This window comes from Malaclemys terrapin, chromosome 5 (genome assembly GCF_027887155.1).
Source record: "Malaclemys terrapin pileata isolate rMalTer1 chromosome 5, rMalTer1.hap1, whole genome shotgun sequence".
NCBI lineage: Eukaryota > Metazoa > Chordata > Testudines > Emydidae > Malaclemys > Malaclemys terrapin.
In genome coordinates this window covers 119701466-119720142 of record NC_071509.1, presented here as the reverse complement: position 1 = coordinate 119720142, position 18677 = coordinate 119701466, and the positions used below count along the sequence as shown (strand labels likewise).

At 40.2% G+C, this 18677-nt stretch overlaps 1 protein-coding gene across 8 annotated transcripts in view; it reads right to left on the bottom strand.

Moving 5' to 3' along the window:
• PTPN13 (protein tyrosine phosphatase non-receptor type 13) overlaps positions 1–18677 on the bottom strand; it is a 185043-nt gene that overhangs the window by 101801 nt on the left and 64565 nt on the right. For all 8 annotated transcript variants that reach the window (XM_054030081.1, XM_054030082.1, XM_054030085.1 and 5 more), the window contains exons 4-6: positions 12902–12967; positions 6627–6812; positions 2351–2444 (exon numbers count right to left, since the gene is read on the bottom strand). In XM_054030081.1, coding sequence (XP_053886056.1) covers positions 2351–2444; positions 6627–6812; positions 12902–12967 — 346 coding nt within the window. The remainder of the gene's footprint in view (positions 1–2350; positions 2445–6626; positions 6813–12901; positions 12968–18677) is intronic.

The following is an 18677-nucleotide window of genomic DNA, read 5'->3' as shown; positions in this document are numbered from 1 at the left end:
ATATGTACTGAGCAATGCAAAGAAAGCAGGGTGAGGGGAAGAATATCCTGTCCTATGTTGTTTTATAAATAAATCATACAGGTTACAGTGGGAAAACACCTGTTAGATCATCTCATCCTTCCCCTGCAAATACAAGGTATAGTCCTGTAGTGGGGCAGACTGCCCCACTCCCTGAGAATTTAGGTTGCAGCAGGCCAGTGGGCCTGTGCAGATGGGCAGACAATCAGAAAAGGGCTTATTGTGAGCCAATCAGAGCCCAGATTGGAGGCAGCCAATCAGGGCCGGGCTCAGCCCTATAAAAAGGCTGCTCAGGGAAAGAGCAGTCAGTCTGTCCCAGGCCTTGGAGAGGGGAAGGTCTGTCTCCAGAGGTGGGAGACTAGCACCTGGGACAGCGCAGTGCTGGGCAGGCCCAGGGGAGCAGAAAGGAACTCCAGCCCGGTGTCTGCCAGGCTGCAGGCCCTGAGGGGAAGGGCCTAGCCAGTGCGAGGGGCTGAAGGGGACATGGACAGATAGAGGGAGAGAAGGAGGGCAGGACAGCTGCCACTAGAGGGTCCCTGGGTTGGGACCCAGAGTAGTGGGGGGCGGGGCTGGGTCTCCCCCTTCCCCCTTGCCTTACACCCGGCTAACGGGACTGGCCGTCTTGGGCTGCACCAACCCCCTGCCAAGAGAGGTGTGACTTTGGAGGTGCAGTTGCCCACATTGGCTGAGGAGTAGAGAGACAGCTGATTGACCCCTCCTCCCCCTGGAAGGGGATGAGGGATGGACTAAGGGGCACTGCTGGAGGGCAGTGGCTCGAAGAGGATGCTGCAAGCTTGGGAGCAACGTGGGTCTAGACACGCCAACCTAGGGCGAGACAACGGGTGGGACACCACCAGGAGAGGGCGCTCCACTGGACTGAGCTAATTCCCAGAGGTAACCAGCAGGAGGCACCAAGTGGTGAGTCCCAACAGTGTTACATGTCCCTAGAGAGAGGATATGCTAGACATTAAACAGATACTACTGCACACTAGAACTGAGCCAGAAACCCGTGAAGATGCTATAACAAGATGGCTTGTTATAGTACCTGTCTCTGAAGTTAAGCAGTAAAACCCAAACATAACTATATGTTAACAACAAAGCTTAGGATTGTAAAGACATAAAATTACTTCTGCTAAAGACAGTCTTATAAGTTATGTGTATACGAACAAAAAGAAACAATCAAACAAATAGGAAATCCACACTCATTTGAGAAGAAGAGATTTTAAGTTAAGGACAATTAGATTTCTTGTGGTGGTGGGGGGGAAGAACAAACAAATGTTGCAAAAAAAGCTAAGGTACTAAGTACTATATTATGGCTGTAGAAATCACATGCAACGGCACGTACGAGAGTGAGACAAAAGGGACACTGCATCATCAACTGTTCCTAAAGGCATACTGCCTGTAGAGGACAGCAGGAAAAAAAATCAGCAAAGGAGGGCTCTTAAGAGAAACTCCACCTCTTATTTGGAAGAGCAGCCTACCATTCCGTCCCAGCACCTAGCCCTGAAGCCCCAATCAGTACAGAACGGTTGCAGGGCCATGGCCCTGCCTAGTTTTGCCTTCTTTGTGGTTTCTAGCACTACTGGAGATCCTAGTAGCTATCTTGATGCTTGTAATCCCTTCCAGGCTACTATGTTTTTTAAATAACAGAAAAGTAACAAGAAGAGCTGAACAACAGAGTTTTTGTACCCTGTTTGGTGGTGGCAAATAGGCAAAGACTGACAGTAACATGTGAAGAGTTGAACACCTTATGTACCTTCTGCGCAATGATAAATCTGAGCAATTGTGTGCATTCACTGTTTGAGAAATGAGCAGTAACTGCTGGTAGTGAGATACCACATTTGCATGCATGTATTTTTACGGTAGAATTGACCATTATGATCATTTAGTCTAGTCTTCTGCACAATGCAGGAAAAATGAGTCCTGGTTCAAACCCATAATTTCTGGTTGACCTGGACAATAATTTTTAGAAGACATTTAGTCTTGATTTAAAGATTTCAAGTGATGGCAAATTGTTCCAGTGGTTAATTATTCTATATCAGATATCTCACTCAAGATATCTGGCATGTGAATAAACCCAAGTTCAACACACAGTTGGAACTGCATGTCTTTAAAAATTACATTCTACACAATTATTATTCACCTGCCATCAATGGGACTTAAGTATGCACGTAAGTATTTAGCTGAACAGTGATCTCTGGTGTACTAATCATCAGGCTTCTGAGAATGTGAATATGAGTTCTCCCGCTCCTACTACACTCATTTGGGAGACTAAGCATCCTAGATTTCTTTCATAAGGCTTTCATCCTCCTAACCACCAAGGAGCATTTACCTGTGGGAAGTCCTTTCCCTCTCAGCCTATCCCGAATGGCCTGGCTTCTGTCTGTCTGCAATTTTCTTTCTCCGTTGCAGGAAAGCTGATCGACCTGTAAACAGGCAGTAATACAAAGTCAAATGTTCTGAAAAGACCACGTTAGCATGAAGACTGGATACTACAGGACAAAAGGCCAGCACATTTAGCAGGTCATTGTCTTTCTCAGGCAAATAAATGTTCAACAGAAGTAATATACAGTATTTACATTAGTTTGTGTGTGGAAATTCAGAATTTCTTCATTGAATTGGGATTATCAATTTGGATTTCCCCCAGGGTTATGTTTTAGGAACCCTTCCCTTATTAGTATCACTTTGTTCAATACACGTTTGGCATACTTTCCCCCCCAAAAAAACAGAAAATAATTCCATAAATCTACAACATAAATATATTCCATTACAGTAAATTGAAACTAGAAGAAGTAAAATAGCTTTAGATATTCCAGGATGTGCATATTCAGGGTTAGTTTGCTAAATTACCATTTGTACCTACTATTAAATACAAGCTTGTGGATGATATTTTAGGCTAGTACCCACAGTAGCTATATTGGATGCCCATACAGTAGCTTTAATAACTTCAGGAAAGTGTTTCCTTCAGTGTTTCCATAATTTAAAGAACAAAAAAGGAAATTCCAACTCTTGAGATATTTTATCACAGCTTCCCAACTTTTAAAAATAAATGTTAATTCAATATATATATTTATCTGATTCTGGATATTTGCATACAAATAATTCAAAGAATGTTTTTAAATTGCACTGATAATTTTTTTACTCTAGCCTTTCTGTAAATTAGAAACTAACTGAAGAATTAGGATTGCAGCTTGTGAAAAATCAAGCTACTTTCTATCTAGTACACTTACAATGCAACCCAACTAATATTAAATAGGTTCAATCAGTGATCTCCCCATTCACCCTTTATGAAATATTTTAAAAAGGAAATGCACCCAATGACATTTTAAAATATTTTGCATTTCAATGGATAATCTCCTATACAGTTCAAGAGGAAACACTTACAGTACAACAATGCCTAATCAGGTCAACAGATATGTACAGGAACACATTTCTAAACTGGATGCTCATATAATCCTGAGCAAGAGCAGCACAGTTTCCATATATAAACAGTGTTGTACATCACTAAGTTGGCGTTTCAAGGATACGTACAGAAACAAACAGCAATAGGACCTATTTGTGTATAATAGAATGAAACTGGGGAGTGAAGTCTAGCTCAGTGCATAAAGAAAACAACCGCACCACGATGTCATCAACATCGATGATACCTGGTTCTATTTTCCTTTCTTGTTTAGTGTGAACAATGTGATCTCAGATATTCCAATGACTTGGTGAAACAGGGAGATGGACGAAAGACAGCTGGCTAAGACTCTGCTCAGGCAAAACATAGGTGATGTTGATTGGTAGAGGGAAACAGAAGAACTAGCAGAATCTCAACAAGTGACACCTCAACTGAAGTTTTTTTTAATACCCCTCCCACTTATTAAGGGGCTTTGGAGGCATTCACCTTTGATCCTGGAACTTACAGATAGGCATTTTCAGCCACTACTACCTTTTCCATTGATGCGGCCAAGATAAAGGGCTGGTCAAAGTCATTCACATCTTGTCACCTCCAGGCTAATGTTATGTTAATGCACTATTAGCTGGGACTGACTATGAAAGCCATATGGCAATTAATACTGATACAACATAGACCATCAACTCACCTGCTAAGCAAGAGACATCATACAAGACCATTCACACTAGTGCTCTGCACTCTACTGGTTGCCTGTAGGTCACAATCCAACCCCATTTTAAAAGCTCTGAATTTGCTGGGGCCTGGTTGTCTTAATTACTGCCTCTTGCTCTGTATTGTAGAAGAACAGCTACACTGAGTTACCATATCTATTCAAGTGACATCATCATAGGACCTAATCACATCAGCCATACCATCAGGGGCTCGTTCACCTGCACATCTACCAATGTGATATATGCCATCATGTGCCAGCAATGCCTCTCTGCCATATACATGGGCCAAACCGGACAGTCTCTATGCAAAAGAATTAATGGACACAAATCTGACATCAGGAATCATAATACTCAAAAACCAGTGGGAGAACACTTTAACCTATCTGGCCATTCAATGACAGACCTGCGGGTGGCTATCTTGCAACAGAAAAACTTCAAAAACAGACTCCAACGAGAGACTGCTGAGCTGGAATTGATATGCAAACTAGATACAATCAACTCAAGATTGAATAAGGTCTGGGAATGGCTGAGCCATTACAAACATTGAATCTATCTCCCCTTGTAAGTATTCTCACACTTCTTATCAAACTGTCTGTACTGGGCTAGCTTATCACCTCGAAAATTTTTTTTCTCTAACTTGATTGGCCTCTCAGAGTTGGTAAGACAACTCCCACCTGTTCATGCTCTCTGTATGTGTGTGTATATATATCTCCTCAATATATGTTCCACTCTATTTGCATCCGAAGAAGTGGGCAGTAGCCCACGAAAGCTTATGCTCTAATAAATTTGTTAGTCTCTAAGCTGCCACAAGTACTCCTGTTCTTTTTGCAGATACCACACTGATGATCATTGGAGAGAGAGAGATTCAACTGCCATGCTTAGGCTGCCAGAGAGCAGAGTATGCCTCACAGCGCTCTCTCTGGAGGGCCTGTGGGTATGGAATCAGTGACGGCTGGAGATTCAACTGAGCCAGAGTCATATCTCTTCATGCAGCAAATTACCAACCAGATTAGCAAGGCCCTGACAGCACTGGAATCTCCCAGCTCAAGAGACAGGATATCAAGCAATGCATTTTTCCGTGATCATACTGGTGTCCAGGGATCCATTTTTACACCAGCTATATCTGAGTGGTATCTGCGAGAACTGAAACGACCATGAGGTCGGCCTCCAAAGAGATGGGATCATTTCCTAACAAGGAGATATGGACAAGCATGGCTAAGGATGGCCAGAGCGAGAGAAGACATGTTGTGATTGGCTCAGTCTTAACTGATGAAGGACCGACAGTCTATACAGTAATAACTTCCAAAGGGTTGAAGCAGTAGAATACTGTAGTACAGGGGTCCCCAACGCGGCACCCGCCTGGGCGTCTAAGTACACCCGCGTACTGGCCGGCGGACGAGCATCTGCCAAAATGCCGCCGAGAAGCAGCGTCATCCAGAGGCGTCGCTGCCGAAATGCAGCCAATTTTTGGCGGCATCGCCTATTGACGTTGCCACTTCTTGGCGGCATTTCGGCGGATGCTCATCCGCCACCATGGTCCTCCATGGCTCATCGTCTGGCACCCGCCAGATGAAAAAGGTGGGGACCACTGCTGTAGTAACATAGCAGTGAATCAGAACCACAGTATCCAAGACCTATGGTCCAGCAATTCTATAGAAATACTTTGCTTGAGTTGTCTGATTGCCATTATTAGAGATAATTTATAAATGAAAAATACTGTGAGAAGTACTGTTTGGCACCATTAACAGTTAGTAAGCTCCATTTCTATTCAGAGTCCTAAAATTATTTAACCATCCCATGAATATGTTGTAACACTGTAGCGAGAGGGAGGGAGAGGCTGCCAGTCAGGAATGGTAACTTTATGAGATGAGTTAATGTAGTTCCTTTTACATATGAAAATAGTAAGTGCATGTGTCATAATAATATGAATTCCCTGTCAGTAATAATGGCTGACAGCTGGGTAGAATCTCAGAAGAACTTAAGTCTGGTGACACATTCCCTTATTTCCTTTAATAAACAACTGTCCATAACAGAATTTAAAATGTATAAGAGAAATCCAGATAGCTAAAACAAGTGTCTTAAACACCTGCCCCATAGCATCTATTCCAATTTTTGTTTTTTATCATCACATTTTCCTATTTTAAAAAAAAACGTTTCTCCCCATTGCTGTGTGGAAGACCCAACACAACGAGAAACTGACCTTACCACGGAAACTGCAACATATAGTATGGCCAAATGCATAAAGTCAACTAACAAAAATTAGAGACCACAATGTTTTCCATTAATCTTTCAGTAATTTCTCTTTCTGGTGCTGCTTGTGATAGAAGCAGGTAAAAAACATTCAGACAGAAGTGTAATTTTTAGACTGAGTGTCCCTTTAATATAAGCTGGGAAAAATTACAAACAAGAAGCAAGACTGGTTGGAGAGAGACTTTGAACCAATTTCTTCACTGTGTTTTTTGCAATTCTCAGTTATTGCTCAACTGCTTGTAAACACTTACCCCAGAGAGGCCTCCCAGAACCAGTTTAACCAACTGTTTCACATAGGAGAAAGAAGGTGCACAATTACTGTTCCTTATGTGGGCACTGCAGGCATCCAGAACCGTCCGTACAGACACACGGGCATAAAAGACATCTTCGCACATGCCAAGCAGTATGCTGTTTAGATGATCCCCAAGTTTGATAGGCTGATTACAGAGGAGAGGAGGAATAAAAAACAAAACAAAACAACAGCACTTAAATATCTATCAACCACATATGCAAATAGGTTGATTTTCTAAAGTTTCAAATTACTTGCAATACTAATTCATTTTGGTACTTCTGAAAATTCCACCTGATATGCTCCATCTGAAACACATCTCATTGGCGGGGAAAGCAGTATGATCTAGTGGCTATGGTTCAGGGGATCTAAATGCAGGATATGTCACTAACCTGTTTCATCTTGGGCTATTCACACAGTCTGTAAAATGAGTATAATAATACTTGTCTACCAAGGACATTAGGGCTAATTAAGATTTTTAAAACACAGACAGTCTTGAAAAATAACTATATTTATTGTAACTGCTAACTATAAGGGACTTGGAGACAGTATTTGCAGGAACTTGCTGATGAGATCTGACAAGTGTACTGAAAAGGCTTCTATAATCATTTAGCTAGTCCAGGATTTTACTTCAACTGGATTTGTACTTTCATATTCCAGAAACGTGTTGGATTGACTTGTCAAGTCTCTTATGGCTAGCAATTATATTGGAGATGGCATTTATTATTACTCAAGATTATCAAATGTTTAAAAATCCTTTCCAGAGTCCAGAAAAGTTTTTAGATATTATTAGAAAAGGGGCAGGACTGAGAGAGCAAAGTGATTGGCTACATAAGTGAAGCCCTGCAATTATGGGACAACACCCATAGGGTTGGGAACTACTTAGCCTTAATTTTTTCCCATCCAACAGTCATATTCTAAGTGGAATAACACTCCAGGGTATGCAGTAGTCAGTGATAACACCACTTCCCAGACACTGTAGGCACTTGGCCTTCAGCACTGTGTCTCACTAGCACCCAAGGTGGGCGGTTATCAAAGAAATACATGCCCTGTCGTGTGTTGTTCTTTACTGAGCACATTAAGTTTCACAGTATTTCTTTCCATTTATTTTTTGAAGCTTATTATAAAAAATTATTCTGCATCACCCTGATTTAACATACAGAATTAATATAGGGTTTTCGCATATACACAATAATAGGCACTACTGTCTTTCAATACTTTTTTTTTTTTTTTTTTTAAGGGAACAATTTTTCTCTCTCTCAAATCACAGAAATCATTCTTGCATGAAACCTGATGAAACCTGGTACACAGCAAAGAAGCTAAAATAACATATTCATCAGCTAAAAACATCAACAAACATTTATAAATGGTACATCTTACATCTGTGTTACAATGGAAAAGCTTCCAGGATTAAAGACCAATTAAATGGTGAAGATTTAAATATTTTAACTTTTTATAAAGGTAGATCTGTGAGCCCTGCTGGAATGTTAGCTACTAGCACTTACCACATGCTTACAGGACAGGTAAGATAAATTCACCAGATGAAAGTTGCTCTATTCAAGGATGACAACAGTTGATTATCTTTTTAAAGTAGCTGAAGTGCTCGCGATAGCTATAGCCAATTCCCTCCATGTTTCTATTGTATCTTTCTGTCTTCTGTGGCTCACAACTTTCTAAAACTTTCACTTTTTGGGCTGAAATTATCCATACCTGGTCTCTGCCTCAGAGTGATTCCACCCCCTTCTTCCTCCCATTTCTTCAGATTATAAAGTAGAACAGGTCAGCTGTTTTTGAGAATGAAGGAAAAGGGAAAAGCCCACAACACTTTCCCCATTATAAAAATATTTTGCAATCTATACTAATATAACACACAAAAGAAGAGACAAAGAAAAAAGCAGTCTATAGTACAGGTATATTATAAGCCACAGCCAGGGCTGAGAGGGGTTACAGAACTGCTGTGTAGCAACACACACTCCCTCAGGCATATGGGAACAGATGATCCATCCTTTTAATGAGCACAGTTTGCTTTCTCCCATATAAGCCCTGTTCTGCTGGATGGTGCGTACGCCGGGGTGTAGACACAGTCTCTTCTTTTATGGACTCTAGTGTCATTACCTGCACTAGGACTCTTCAAATCCTGACCATCAAGCATATAAAGGACCGGGGATTAGGCATAGTCCCAGAATTGGCGCCCAAAAGAACTGGGAGATCTTTGTATCCTCTTCCCACAACTTGTACACCCACATAGGGTCAGCCACAATCTGGTCCTTACCATTAGCTACAGAACGTAGAAAATGAAGGAAAGAATTGCAAGCCCCTCAGAGCACGGACTGTCTTTTTGTTCTATGTTTGTACAATGTCTAGCACAATGGGGTCCTGGGTCCATGGCTAGGGCTCTTGGGCACAACTGTAATACAAATAATAAATAATAATAATTGGTCTTGGGTCTCATGTTAAGGCACTGGATTGGGATTCAATTCCAGGTCTGCCACAAACTTCCAGGATGACATTGGGCAAGTTACAGTCTCCCTCTGTGTCTCAGTTTGCCCTAAGTAAAATGGGATTCATAATACTCTCACATTTTTGTCAGTCTTGTCTATTTAAAGTGTTAATTCTTCGGAATGGGGACTGTCTCTTATTATGGAACTCACCTACCACAATGCAACCACGATCTCTGTTGGCATCTCAAGAGGCTATGGTTATATAAATCATATTGAAGGAATGCATTTTTCTAAAAATATCCTAGTAGTTACAGAACACATCAATACTATCATGAAAGAGATGACATTTTGTAAACGCCAAAAGCATGTGCTTTGAATGAAGAAATCAACGACAATCTGTAACCACCCAAAGAGTCCATTAGCACAGCATAATGAACTTCTGGATGAAACTCTTCAGAGCATGCTTTGTTTTTCCATTCTAATCAAATGATCCCTGCATGCAACTAGATTATTCTTTGGTCTTGGGAGGAAATAATGGTTTTTAAAAGTGTCGGTTTTCTTTTTTAGGTTATAATATCACCAAAGCCACACTATAGTTACAGTAATTAAGGCATTCATTATAAATCCCTATGTTCAATAGCTAGTTTTTCCCAAAAATTCAGCTATCAGGGCTGAAATAGCTTATACTTACTCTCAACCCCAGAGGCAATTTTATTTTATTATCCAAGTTTAGAGAGAAAACCCATGGTATATATTTTTCATTTCTCAAGCACGAAAATGTTTTTTTATGCTTAATTATTATTCTGGTCTGTGACAAACACAATTTGGAGTTAAAACACCCAGATTTGGCATAGATATAATCCTCAGGAAAAAAGTGTGGGTGCACTAAGAGATAAACCAGTTAAAAATAAAATAAGGTATGAACTAATGAAAGCCAAAAATCATCAATCTTTTCCTTTTTTATTTAAGCATGTAACATGTGTGTATGTATGGATATAACCATGCTCTTGTGTAGATCTGCACAAAGAAATTTCCTCTTAAAAGCAGTGCCACACACAGTCAATCATTCTATCTCTACTAACTGCTTGCTACCTTAAAGACTGCATCAGAAGGGGTGTAACTTCTGTAGCAGCATGTATGGGTGCCTTCTTGACTGTGAGAGTATTCTGGAGTGCAGAAGCTCAGCAGGCACATTTTAAAATTAAAGGCAAAGGTAGGAAATTTCTGCAATTTTGCTTTTTCTCTCTTTCCTGACACACATCAGCATGATATCCTAGAGGGGAATTGCTGTAGTGCTGGTAAAACCACATACTGGAATCTCTGTTGCCACTAAGGATAGAGATGTCTAGGGAGAGAAAAGGGAATAAAGTTCCTATCTTCTGTTCAGTTCTCAACTTCCATAGCCTGATTTCAAGCCAGCACTCCCATTTCTACTGCGCAAACCTAACAACTCTAAGCTGCCAGATCATAAAGGTGAGAAAAACTTGTCAATGCAGGGATTGAGGTTGTGGGAAGAGAAGGACCTGCAAAGGAATATCCCCGCTAATCACAGTGGAAGAGGAGCAAAATTATCCACCACTTGCTTTTTCCTCCTCAGTTTTACCGGAGCTGTAATATGTGCCCAAGGGCCTTGATTGTCTATTTTTATTCATTTTTACTGAAAAATTCCTGGGTATTACAAAAGTATTATGTAATTTTTACCAATTTTCATCACATTTTGTACCACCCAAGTTCTTGAAAATACCGATTATGTTAAGAAAATCCAATCCAGTAGATTATGTAGCTGGGTTTATGTGAATAATAGTGTAAATGCGGGGCTTCCTGTTAAAGTATGGCGATATAGTGGAAGATACACAGATGCACCTGTGAGTACATCAGTGCTTGAATCCTAATCAAAGGAGTCACTGTCCTCTCTGCCTTTGAAAATCTTTCCCTTTATTTCTCAGCCATAACACTGTATCAACAGTTTCTCCATTTAATTAGTAATAATAATACATTTTTAAGCAGCTGAGTAAGTTTTGTGCTGAAAGCTGTCCCCCCTCCCCCACATCTGAGCAGCAGTCAAGCCAAATGTATAATATCTGCATATCCCTACCTCATCACCTAATGTACTTTTTGGATACAGACTCCTAATTTTTCAGTCTCCTCCAACCATTTCAGCTATTGACTTAAAGTGTAGTTGTTGTGCGGGGGTTTGTTTGTTTGTTTTATTTTTTGTTTCCTAAGATGAAAGTGCTCTGGAAGAAGATGAGTCAAACGTTAAAGAGTAAATCCTCCCAAACCTGACTGAAGGAGTTCTGACAGCTGCACATACTGTATACGAGATAACCAAATTGAGCAATAACAATGAGGAGTCCTTGTGGCACCTTAGAGACCAACAAATTTATTTGGGCAGAAGCTTTTGTAAATTTGTTAGTCTCTAACGTGCCACAAGGACTCCTCGTTGTTTTTGCTGATACAGACTAACACGGTGACCACTCTAAAATTGAGCAATGAGGTGAAGCTCTAACCAGTCCATAACTGTGTCTGCAGCCGCTAGCAAGTCAACAGCAAGGAAGTCTACTCCCTATTCTCAACAAGTACCCTCCCTTCAGAGGCAGTCATGTAATGAATTCACCCAAACATGCCTACCTTAGGCTCATAGAAATTATATTAGGGCCAAATAGAGCACAGTGGTCAGTATCTTTTTAAGTAAATCACAAATACTTTTTACTATATTAAAGAAATTTCAATATGACAAACAAAAATCAACCCATTTTAGAATCCCTTAATAAAACAGAAACCTGATTTTTCTTCTGATAGATTCACAGCATGATATACAAGCAAGTTGTTTTTTCTAAGCCTCAAACAGCTGTGGTTCATTGGGAGACATAAGGGCCAAGTTGACTCCACATCACTTCAAACTGAAAGACAATGCCAGTGCTTTCCCCCCTTCAAACCAACACTACAGTATCCCTAATCAAGAAAAATAAAGAAGCAAACAACCAGAATAGAAACAGTGAAGAGTATTAATTAGAGAAGAATAGGAGTTTTGCCTCATAATGGACAAAACAAGCTGCTTCACTACAAGCAAAGCTCTATGGATTCTGTGGTAAAAAAAGTCTTTAATTCTACAGCAAACCCCCCTGCTCTCAGCAGCATTATGGTTAGGAGTGAATTCAGTGACAAATTCTGCAGCTGCAGGATCACAGAATACATCAAAAGTCTTTCTCTTGTCTGTTGCAGTAAGACTTTGATAAGCTCACCTTTAAGTACCCATAACTTGGAAGTCCACAGTTCAGGCACCAAGCCTCAGTATTTAAGAGGCAACTACTTCAGATAATATTATTTTACCTTGAACCCTACATATTTAGGCCTGATCCTGGGAAGGCTGAGAACCTGGAACTCCCTTTGACTGTAAAATGACTGCAATGGGAGTTGCAAGTTCTCTGTACCTCTTGGGTTCATGCCCCAACAGGCCTAATTCTGCAGCTCTTACTCATCAGAATAGTCCCATTCATATTTATAGAACTCCTCACATGAATGAGGGCTTCAGGAACGAGCCCTAAATTCTACTCCTTGGGACAACTTTTCCCCCTCTCACAAGCTCCTTGTAATTATGTAAATTACAAAAACCCAAATTATGTAAAAACTCCTGCTTTTCACTTAGTTTCAACAGTCCCATTGGTATCCCAAAGGTTTACCTTGCCCTGTTATTCTGTTTTTTTAGAAATGAGGAGGAGGTTATCAAACAAACCTCATTTTAAAACTTAAAAATGGTGAGATTTTATAAAAGAAGTCTTAAAAAAATACTTACTTGGCTTTGAGGGACTTCATAGTCAGCTCCCCAGTAAAGAGTCATACCAAGAGAATAAACATGAATCTGTAATACAACACAAACCATCTGTCAACTTAATGAAGGGACAGTTCTGGAAATTCATCAGTATATCCAGAGTATTAAGTGGGTGTGATGAACTTGACATTCTGAGACAGGGTGGTCCTCTCCTCCCACCCCCCCAATTAGGTGCACTATTGCACGTTTACATTTTTGACAACTAAGCTTAGCCATGGACTCAATTAGCCTCCTTGCCTTGGAGAGCTTCCGAATTGTCCTTTGCCCTGGTCGTTACAGTCAGAACAGCAAATCCTACTATGGGAAAAGACTTGAAAAAATCTTAATAATGCTCCTCTAACATTTCCATTTAGTTTTTAACCCTTCATTTAAGATTAAGCCCCAGTATACATCGATAAGATTACAACACTTGATGGTGATGAACACATTCTGAAATGCAGCAGGGCATTCCAATGCTGCAAGTCTTAAAAGGTGCATAGTTCTGAAGGTGGTGAAACACTTAGGATCACAAACACTGGTTTTTGGATTGCCAATGGACTTTCATCTATGTACACCACAAATGAGGTTGTCATCTTAAAATTTCAATCATTGTAAACTCCTCAGAGCAGTGAATGTGTTTTCCTACATATTTGTACACGTCCCAGCACAACAAATCATCCTAATGGGCGCCACTGGCCTCGCTGTAATATAAATAAATAATAATAGAAAAAAGTAGCAAATAATAATGAATCTGGATTGTTTATATATATATAATGTGATAATGAAACACTTTGTACTGGACAAATCAACTATTGTACGGTGAACGTGTGTTAGTAACAACTGTATAATTTAAAGCAAGAAGTGCATTACATAATTTTGGCAACAAGTTATAGGTGATTCAATCAATCCCATCTTCCCCCAACTAAAGAGAAAATACAAATTGCAGGGCAACTTGAAGCATTAGCTATATGCAGTTAGAATCACCATTAAGAAGTCAATATTTTATGTTTTTGAAATGTGTGTGTAAATTGGGAGAAAACTCTTCATGAACATAGCCAATAGACTCCATACAACAATGAAATGCAAACTGACTTTCACTGTTTTTCTGTCCATATATGCGAATTCAACACAGTTTTATAGTTACATATTAAGGAAGAAGATAGAATTGCTTTAAATATATGTTTAAGACAAAGTTATGTATTTGTTCAGCACTGACCAGATACCTCACTTGGTAAAAGGCACAGATATCAAGACAATCTCTCTGCCCCGGACAGTTTATAATCTACCAGGGCCGGCTCCAGGCACCAGCCGACCAAGCAGGTGCTTGGGGCGGCACCTGGAGGGGGTGATGCTCCGGCCGGTCGGGGAGAGCAGGGCCCCGGCCGGGCTTGCCGCCCTCCCCCCGGCGCTCCGGCTGGTCAGGGAGAGCGGGGCCCCGGATGGGCTCAGCGCCCTCCCCTGCCGCGCTCCCCGCCGGGGGCCAAGGGCGGCCGGAGGCTTTTTTGCCTGGGGTGGCAAAAAAGCCAGAGCCGGCCCTGCAAGAGACAATATCTAGAGCGATCTACAATCTACAGAGAAGATGCTGTGGGAGACAACGGCGAGAGCTATCATAGTTAATATTTATTATTAGTCTAGTTTTTATGAAAAATAATATGGTAGTGTCAAATGGCAGCCCTGCCCGGGGACACCCTCCTGATCTAGGTTGTGGCACAACAAGTGTCCCCTCTCAGGTAACCTAAGAACTCCACTTCAGGCTCCCTTGCTTCAATAATACCCTTCTGTGGGGCCAGTTTATTATAAAAAACATCATACAATTCAGTTCATAACAAAAGTCCTCCACACAGTCCCATCTATCATCCCAGTGCATATTATCCTCAAAACCCCATGATGTAACATCCCACATGCCAGCATCTTTTACCACACTCTAGGCTCCTCACCAGTCCTCATCTGTCCCTCTGCCAGGATGGTCACCGCAACTATTCCAACTGGAGTGTGGGCCCACTTTTCTCAGTGGTAACTCCGCACAAACTCTCTCCTGGGAAATCATCTTCACCAGGGAGCATCCCTCCCTCTCCCTGTTCCCTTAGGTCCAGCACTCTGGCCCTGGATATGTCAGTGGGCAAATTCCTCTGGTGCGCTCCTGCCTTCAGAGCTCTCCGCCCCTTGGCTACATCTCTCCAGCTTAGAAGTAAGCAGGCAACTCCCACTGCTGCTGTCTGGCCCTGGCTCTTTGGCTTTGGGATGTCAGGCGGCAAACCCTTCTTTGCTGCTCTGTTGCCTTCCATCTTCCCCGAGGAACAACCTACAGATTCCTTCCAGGACCCTCCATAGCCCCCGGTAGCTCTCAGCTGCCTCTTTCCTGATGAACTCACCAGGTCCCTCTGTCTCATGGGGGTCTCTGCCCCTCAGATTCTCTCTATCCTTTATTGCCTCAGGTGTTGCCCTGCCCTCTTAACTGGCCAGATTGGGAACACTTGTTCTGGTACAGGGGAGCTGGAACTACTTCATGTACAGGGCTGGCCGGCCAGCCACCCTGTGATATACAGTTGTATTTACAAATTTACACAATAAATATGGACATTGATATTAAAAAAGGCTTTTTGAATTGCAAAATCAACATTAAAGTGCAGACTATACATGAAGCTCTTGCTTCATCTAAATAAAAGTATTATGCCAAGTGGCTTGTGACCTGAATAGTAAGTGAGAGTGAAACCGGAAGCCTCCTTCATTGCATTGCCAAGTATCAGTCCTGTATATAAATTCTAAACAACAACAAAAAATTAAAGAGTGCTTCAGCAGCCTTTTTCAAATATCTCGTTAAGTGCTCTTATGTATGGTTTTCAGCCATCCTAAATTTAAGAAGTGTAATATATTTTGTGCTAAAGAAAAGCAGAGGTAAATATTCAGTACTATGTTTCAGACATGTGAACCAATGGTCCCATTGTTAACAAAACCACCTACATATTCATGCTACCATTGATGTCAGTCAAAAATAATTAGTAGCCCATTGTCAGCTAGATAGGACTCAGAAACAGATAAATATGGTGTGCATTTTAATTTAAAACGATCACCCTTCTTCCTTTGCATTTCTTCAAATTCTCAATTCTTTTCCTGATGATTTTCAGTGAGTGTATTAATTTTTTAAAATGTATAATCTCAAGTTTCCAATTTGTGGTTTAATTAAAACATACATATGAAATATTTTCAGTTTTCCATTACAAAATAGATGCAATATTCTCCTTTTATTTAATCCCTCCAAGTCAAGGCATGGTAACGTCAGCTGTTTAGGATCAACATATTCCCCATTCTGTTTTCTATTTATTTTTATTATCTATTTTCCACATAACATTTGAAAATAGGAGGCATCCAGAAGAGCACTTGAGTCCTAAGCTTCCTCCAGTTATCACAAAGAGGTTTGTCTCCCAACACACATGGTGTATGAGTCATGCAGAGCCCCGCGCCAAGGGCTGCACTGATACGAGATTGTGATAGAATTAATATAGCTGACATATGGTTATATTCACCATGAGAGTTCAGTTCAACAAGCTGATGAATAGTAAAACTTATGCCTGAGGTATACGTGGGAGGCGGGATTATGTAAATACAAAATATTTTTCTTGGAATTTTTCTGTAAATTACTTTATATATTATAAACAAAGCTGGAGTACATGCCATGGAGGAATTCGTGGTAATGGTGTGCCTAAGGAGAAGACAACGGGCCAAATTTTGCCTAATGTTACATCCACACAAACTTTTCTGATTTCGAGATCACATGAATTACACTGGTGTTGTAGAGGTGCAATTGAGGGCACAATTTGGGTTGATACCCATTAGATAACAGTTTACGGACCAATCCTGAAACCACGTACTATCAACTGCAGACTTTTTTTTTCTTCTTTTAATTCATCATGACCAATGGAACTACATCAAGTAGCAAGCAGCTGCAGTATCAGGGCCATAGCTTAATCTGGGAGAACTGGAATATTCAGTCCCCCAAAGTCTCAGCTTGGTTGTAACAGGGACCTTTGTACAGGTGAATGCCAACAATAAGCATGAACTCAGCTCAACTTCTTTTGCACTGTTAAAAAGACAAAGTTATTCATGGTATATGTCACTTTGGAAAGGAGGTATTTAATTGTTTAAGAAAGCACATGTCATACTCATGGTATTAACAAGTGCTAAAGGGCTTTACACAGAAAATCAGACAATGACCAAGTAACCCATCTAGTTTTTGAGACGTCAGGAGGAGATTAATTTCAAGCAGTAAAAAATCAGGTGAAACAATGCAATAGGAATTTGTTTTTTTGGTGGGGGAGAGGGGTTATTTAACATTTTACACAGAGGATTAACATTTTCAGGGTGTGTGTGTGTGTGTGTGTGTGTGTGTGTGTGTGTGTGTTAAATTTACTCAGAAACTGATTGCTTCTCCAAGGAACTAAAAAAAAATCAAAATAAAATCTAACCCAAATGAGTTGGCATTCATCATTATTTGCATCTTCAATGTATTTTCCACCATGTTGTTTTGTGAAGGGAATCCAATAATATTTAAACATGGAACTAACCTGACTTTTTTTTGTTATGGTGGTTGTGAATGTGCAGTGGAAAAATTAAAGACTTATTTGCAAACTGGCTTCCAACTGCATGTGGTTTGGACCACAAACCAAACTAAGATGGCTACCCTCATGACATAGGGGGTTTTTTTTTGTTAGTCTGTTTTGTAATTTATTGGTTTTTTTACCTTTAACCCTATATCTGAAATTTGGATTATAAGGGAATTGTTAGACGTCACTGTTTGACAGCTTTAACCATAAAAATAAGCTTTATTTCCTAAATACAGATCCCTCAATTGCAGGCAGGACATATTTAGCAATGTTTCACACATGCATCAGAACCTCTTTTCATTGAGAAAATGATGGCCATTGAACTAAGTCTTCCTTGTTCTGTGGAAAGACTGCTATTGGCTTTACCTTCCAATTGGACAGTCAAAGTCAGGTATCAGGGACTCTCAGTTTAATGAATGTGCTTATTACCAAGACCTTCTACTGAAAGATTAGAGAACGTTACCAATTTGTGCCATAGACACATCATAGCTATGCATGAAAAGGAAACTAGACAGTTGCAATACCATCAATCTTAAACAAATAAATACATACATGAATAAATCTGGCAACAGAGAATGAAGAGAAGAAAAAAATATACCTACCAAACCCAGGTATTATGGGTATAAAATAATATATGGGTATAAAAACACCAGTTTTTCTTTACTACACAACAACCTTATTAATTCTAGGTTAGCTAGAATTGAACAGTATTCCCAAAACATCTGAGAGTCTCATGCCTTTTCCCAGCAAAGCTTTTATTACAGAGCATTGTAAGGAGGTCCCTATATTAAGACTTATTTTTACAAAATGTACTGCATCTCTACTACACAGTGAAGAACTATTTTTCAAAATAAGTGAACAAAGCACATTTTGGTGTGGTGCTCCATTGTATGCTTAATTTGCAATCAGTTTGCGTGAATTGCTGAGGTTCTTCTGAATGTAGTATTTCACAAACTATTACAACAGCACTATAGAATATAAACAAAATTGCATAAGCTACATACATATGAAGCAATCTTTTACATATAAAAATGCTTGTAACGAATAAAATGAATTGCACTTACTCGTATTTGTTACAATTTGATTTTAAAAACAGTTATATTAGTTTCATGTTGGTATTTTACATTTCTTCAGTTGAATATTATATACTGTTCTCTAAT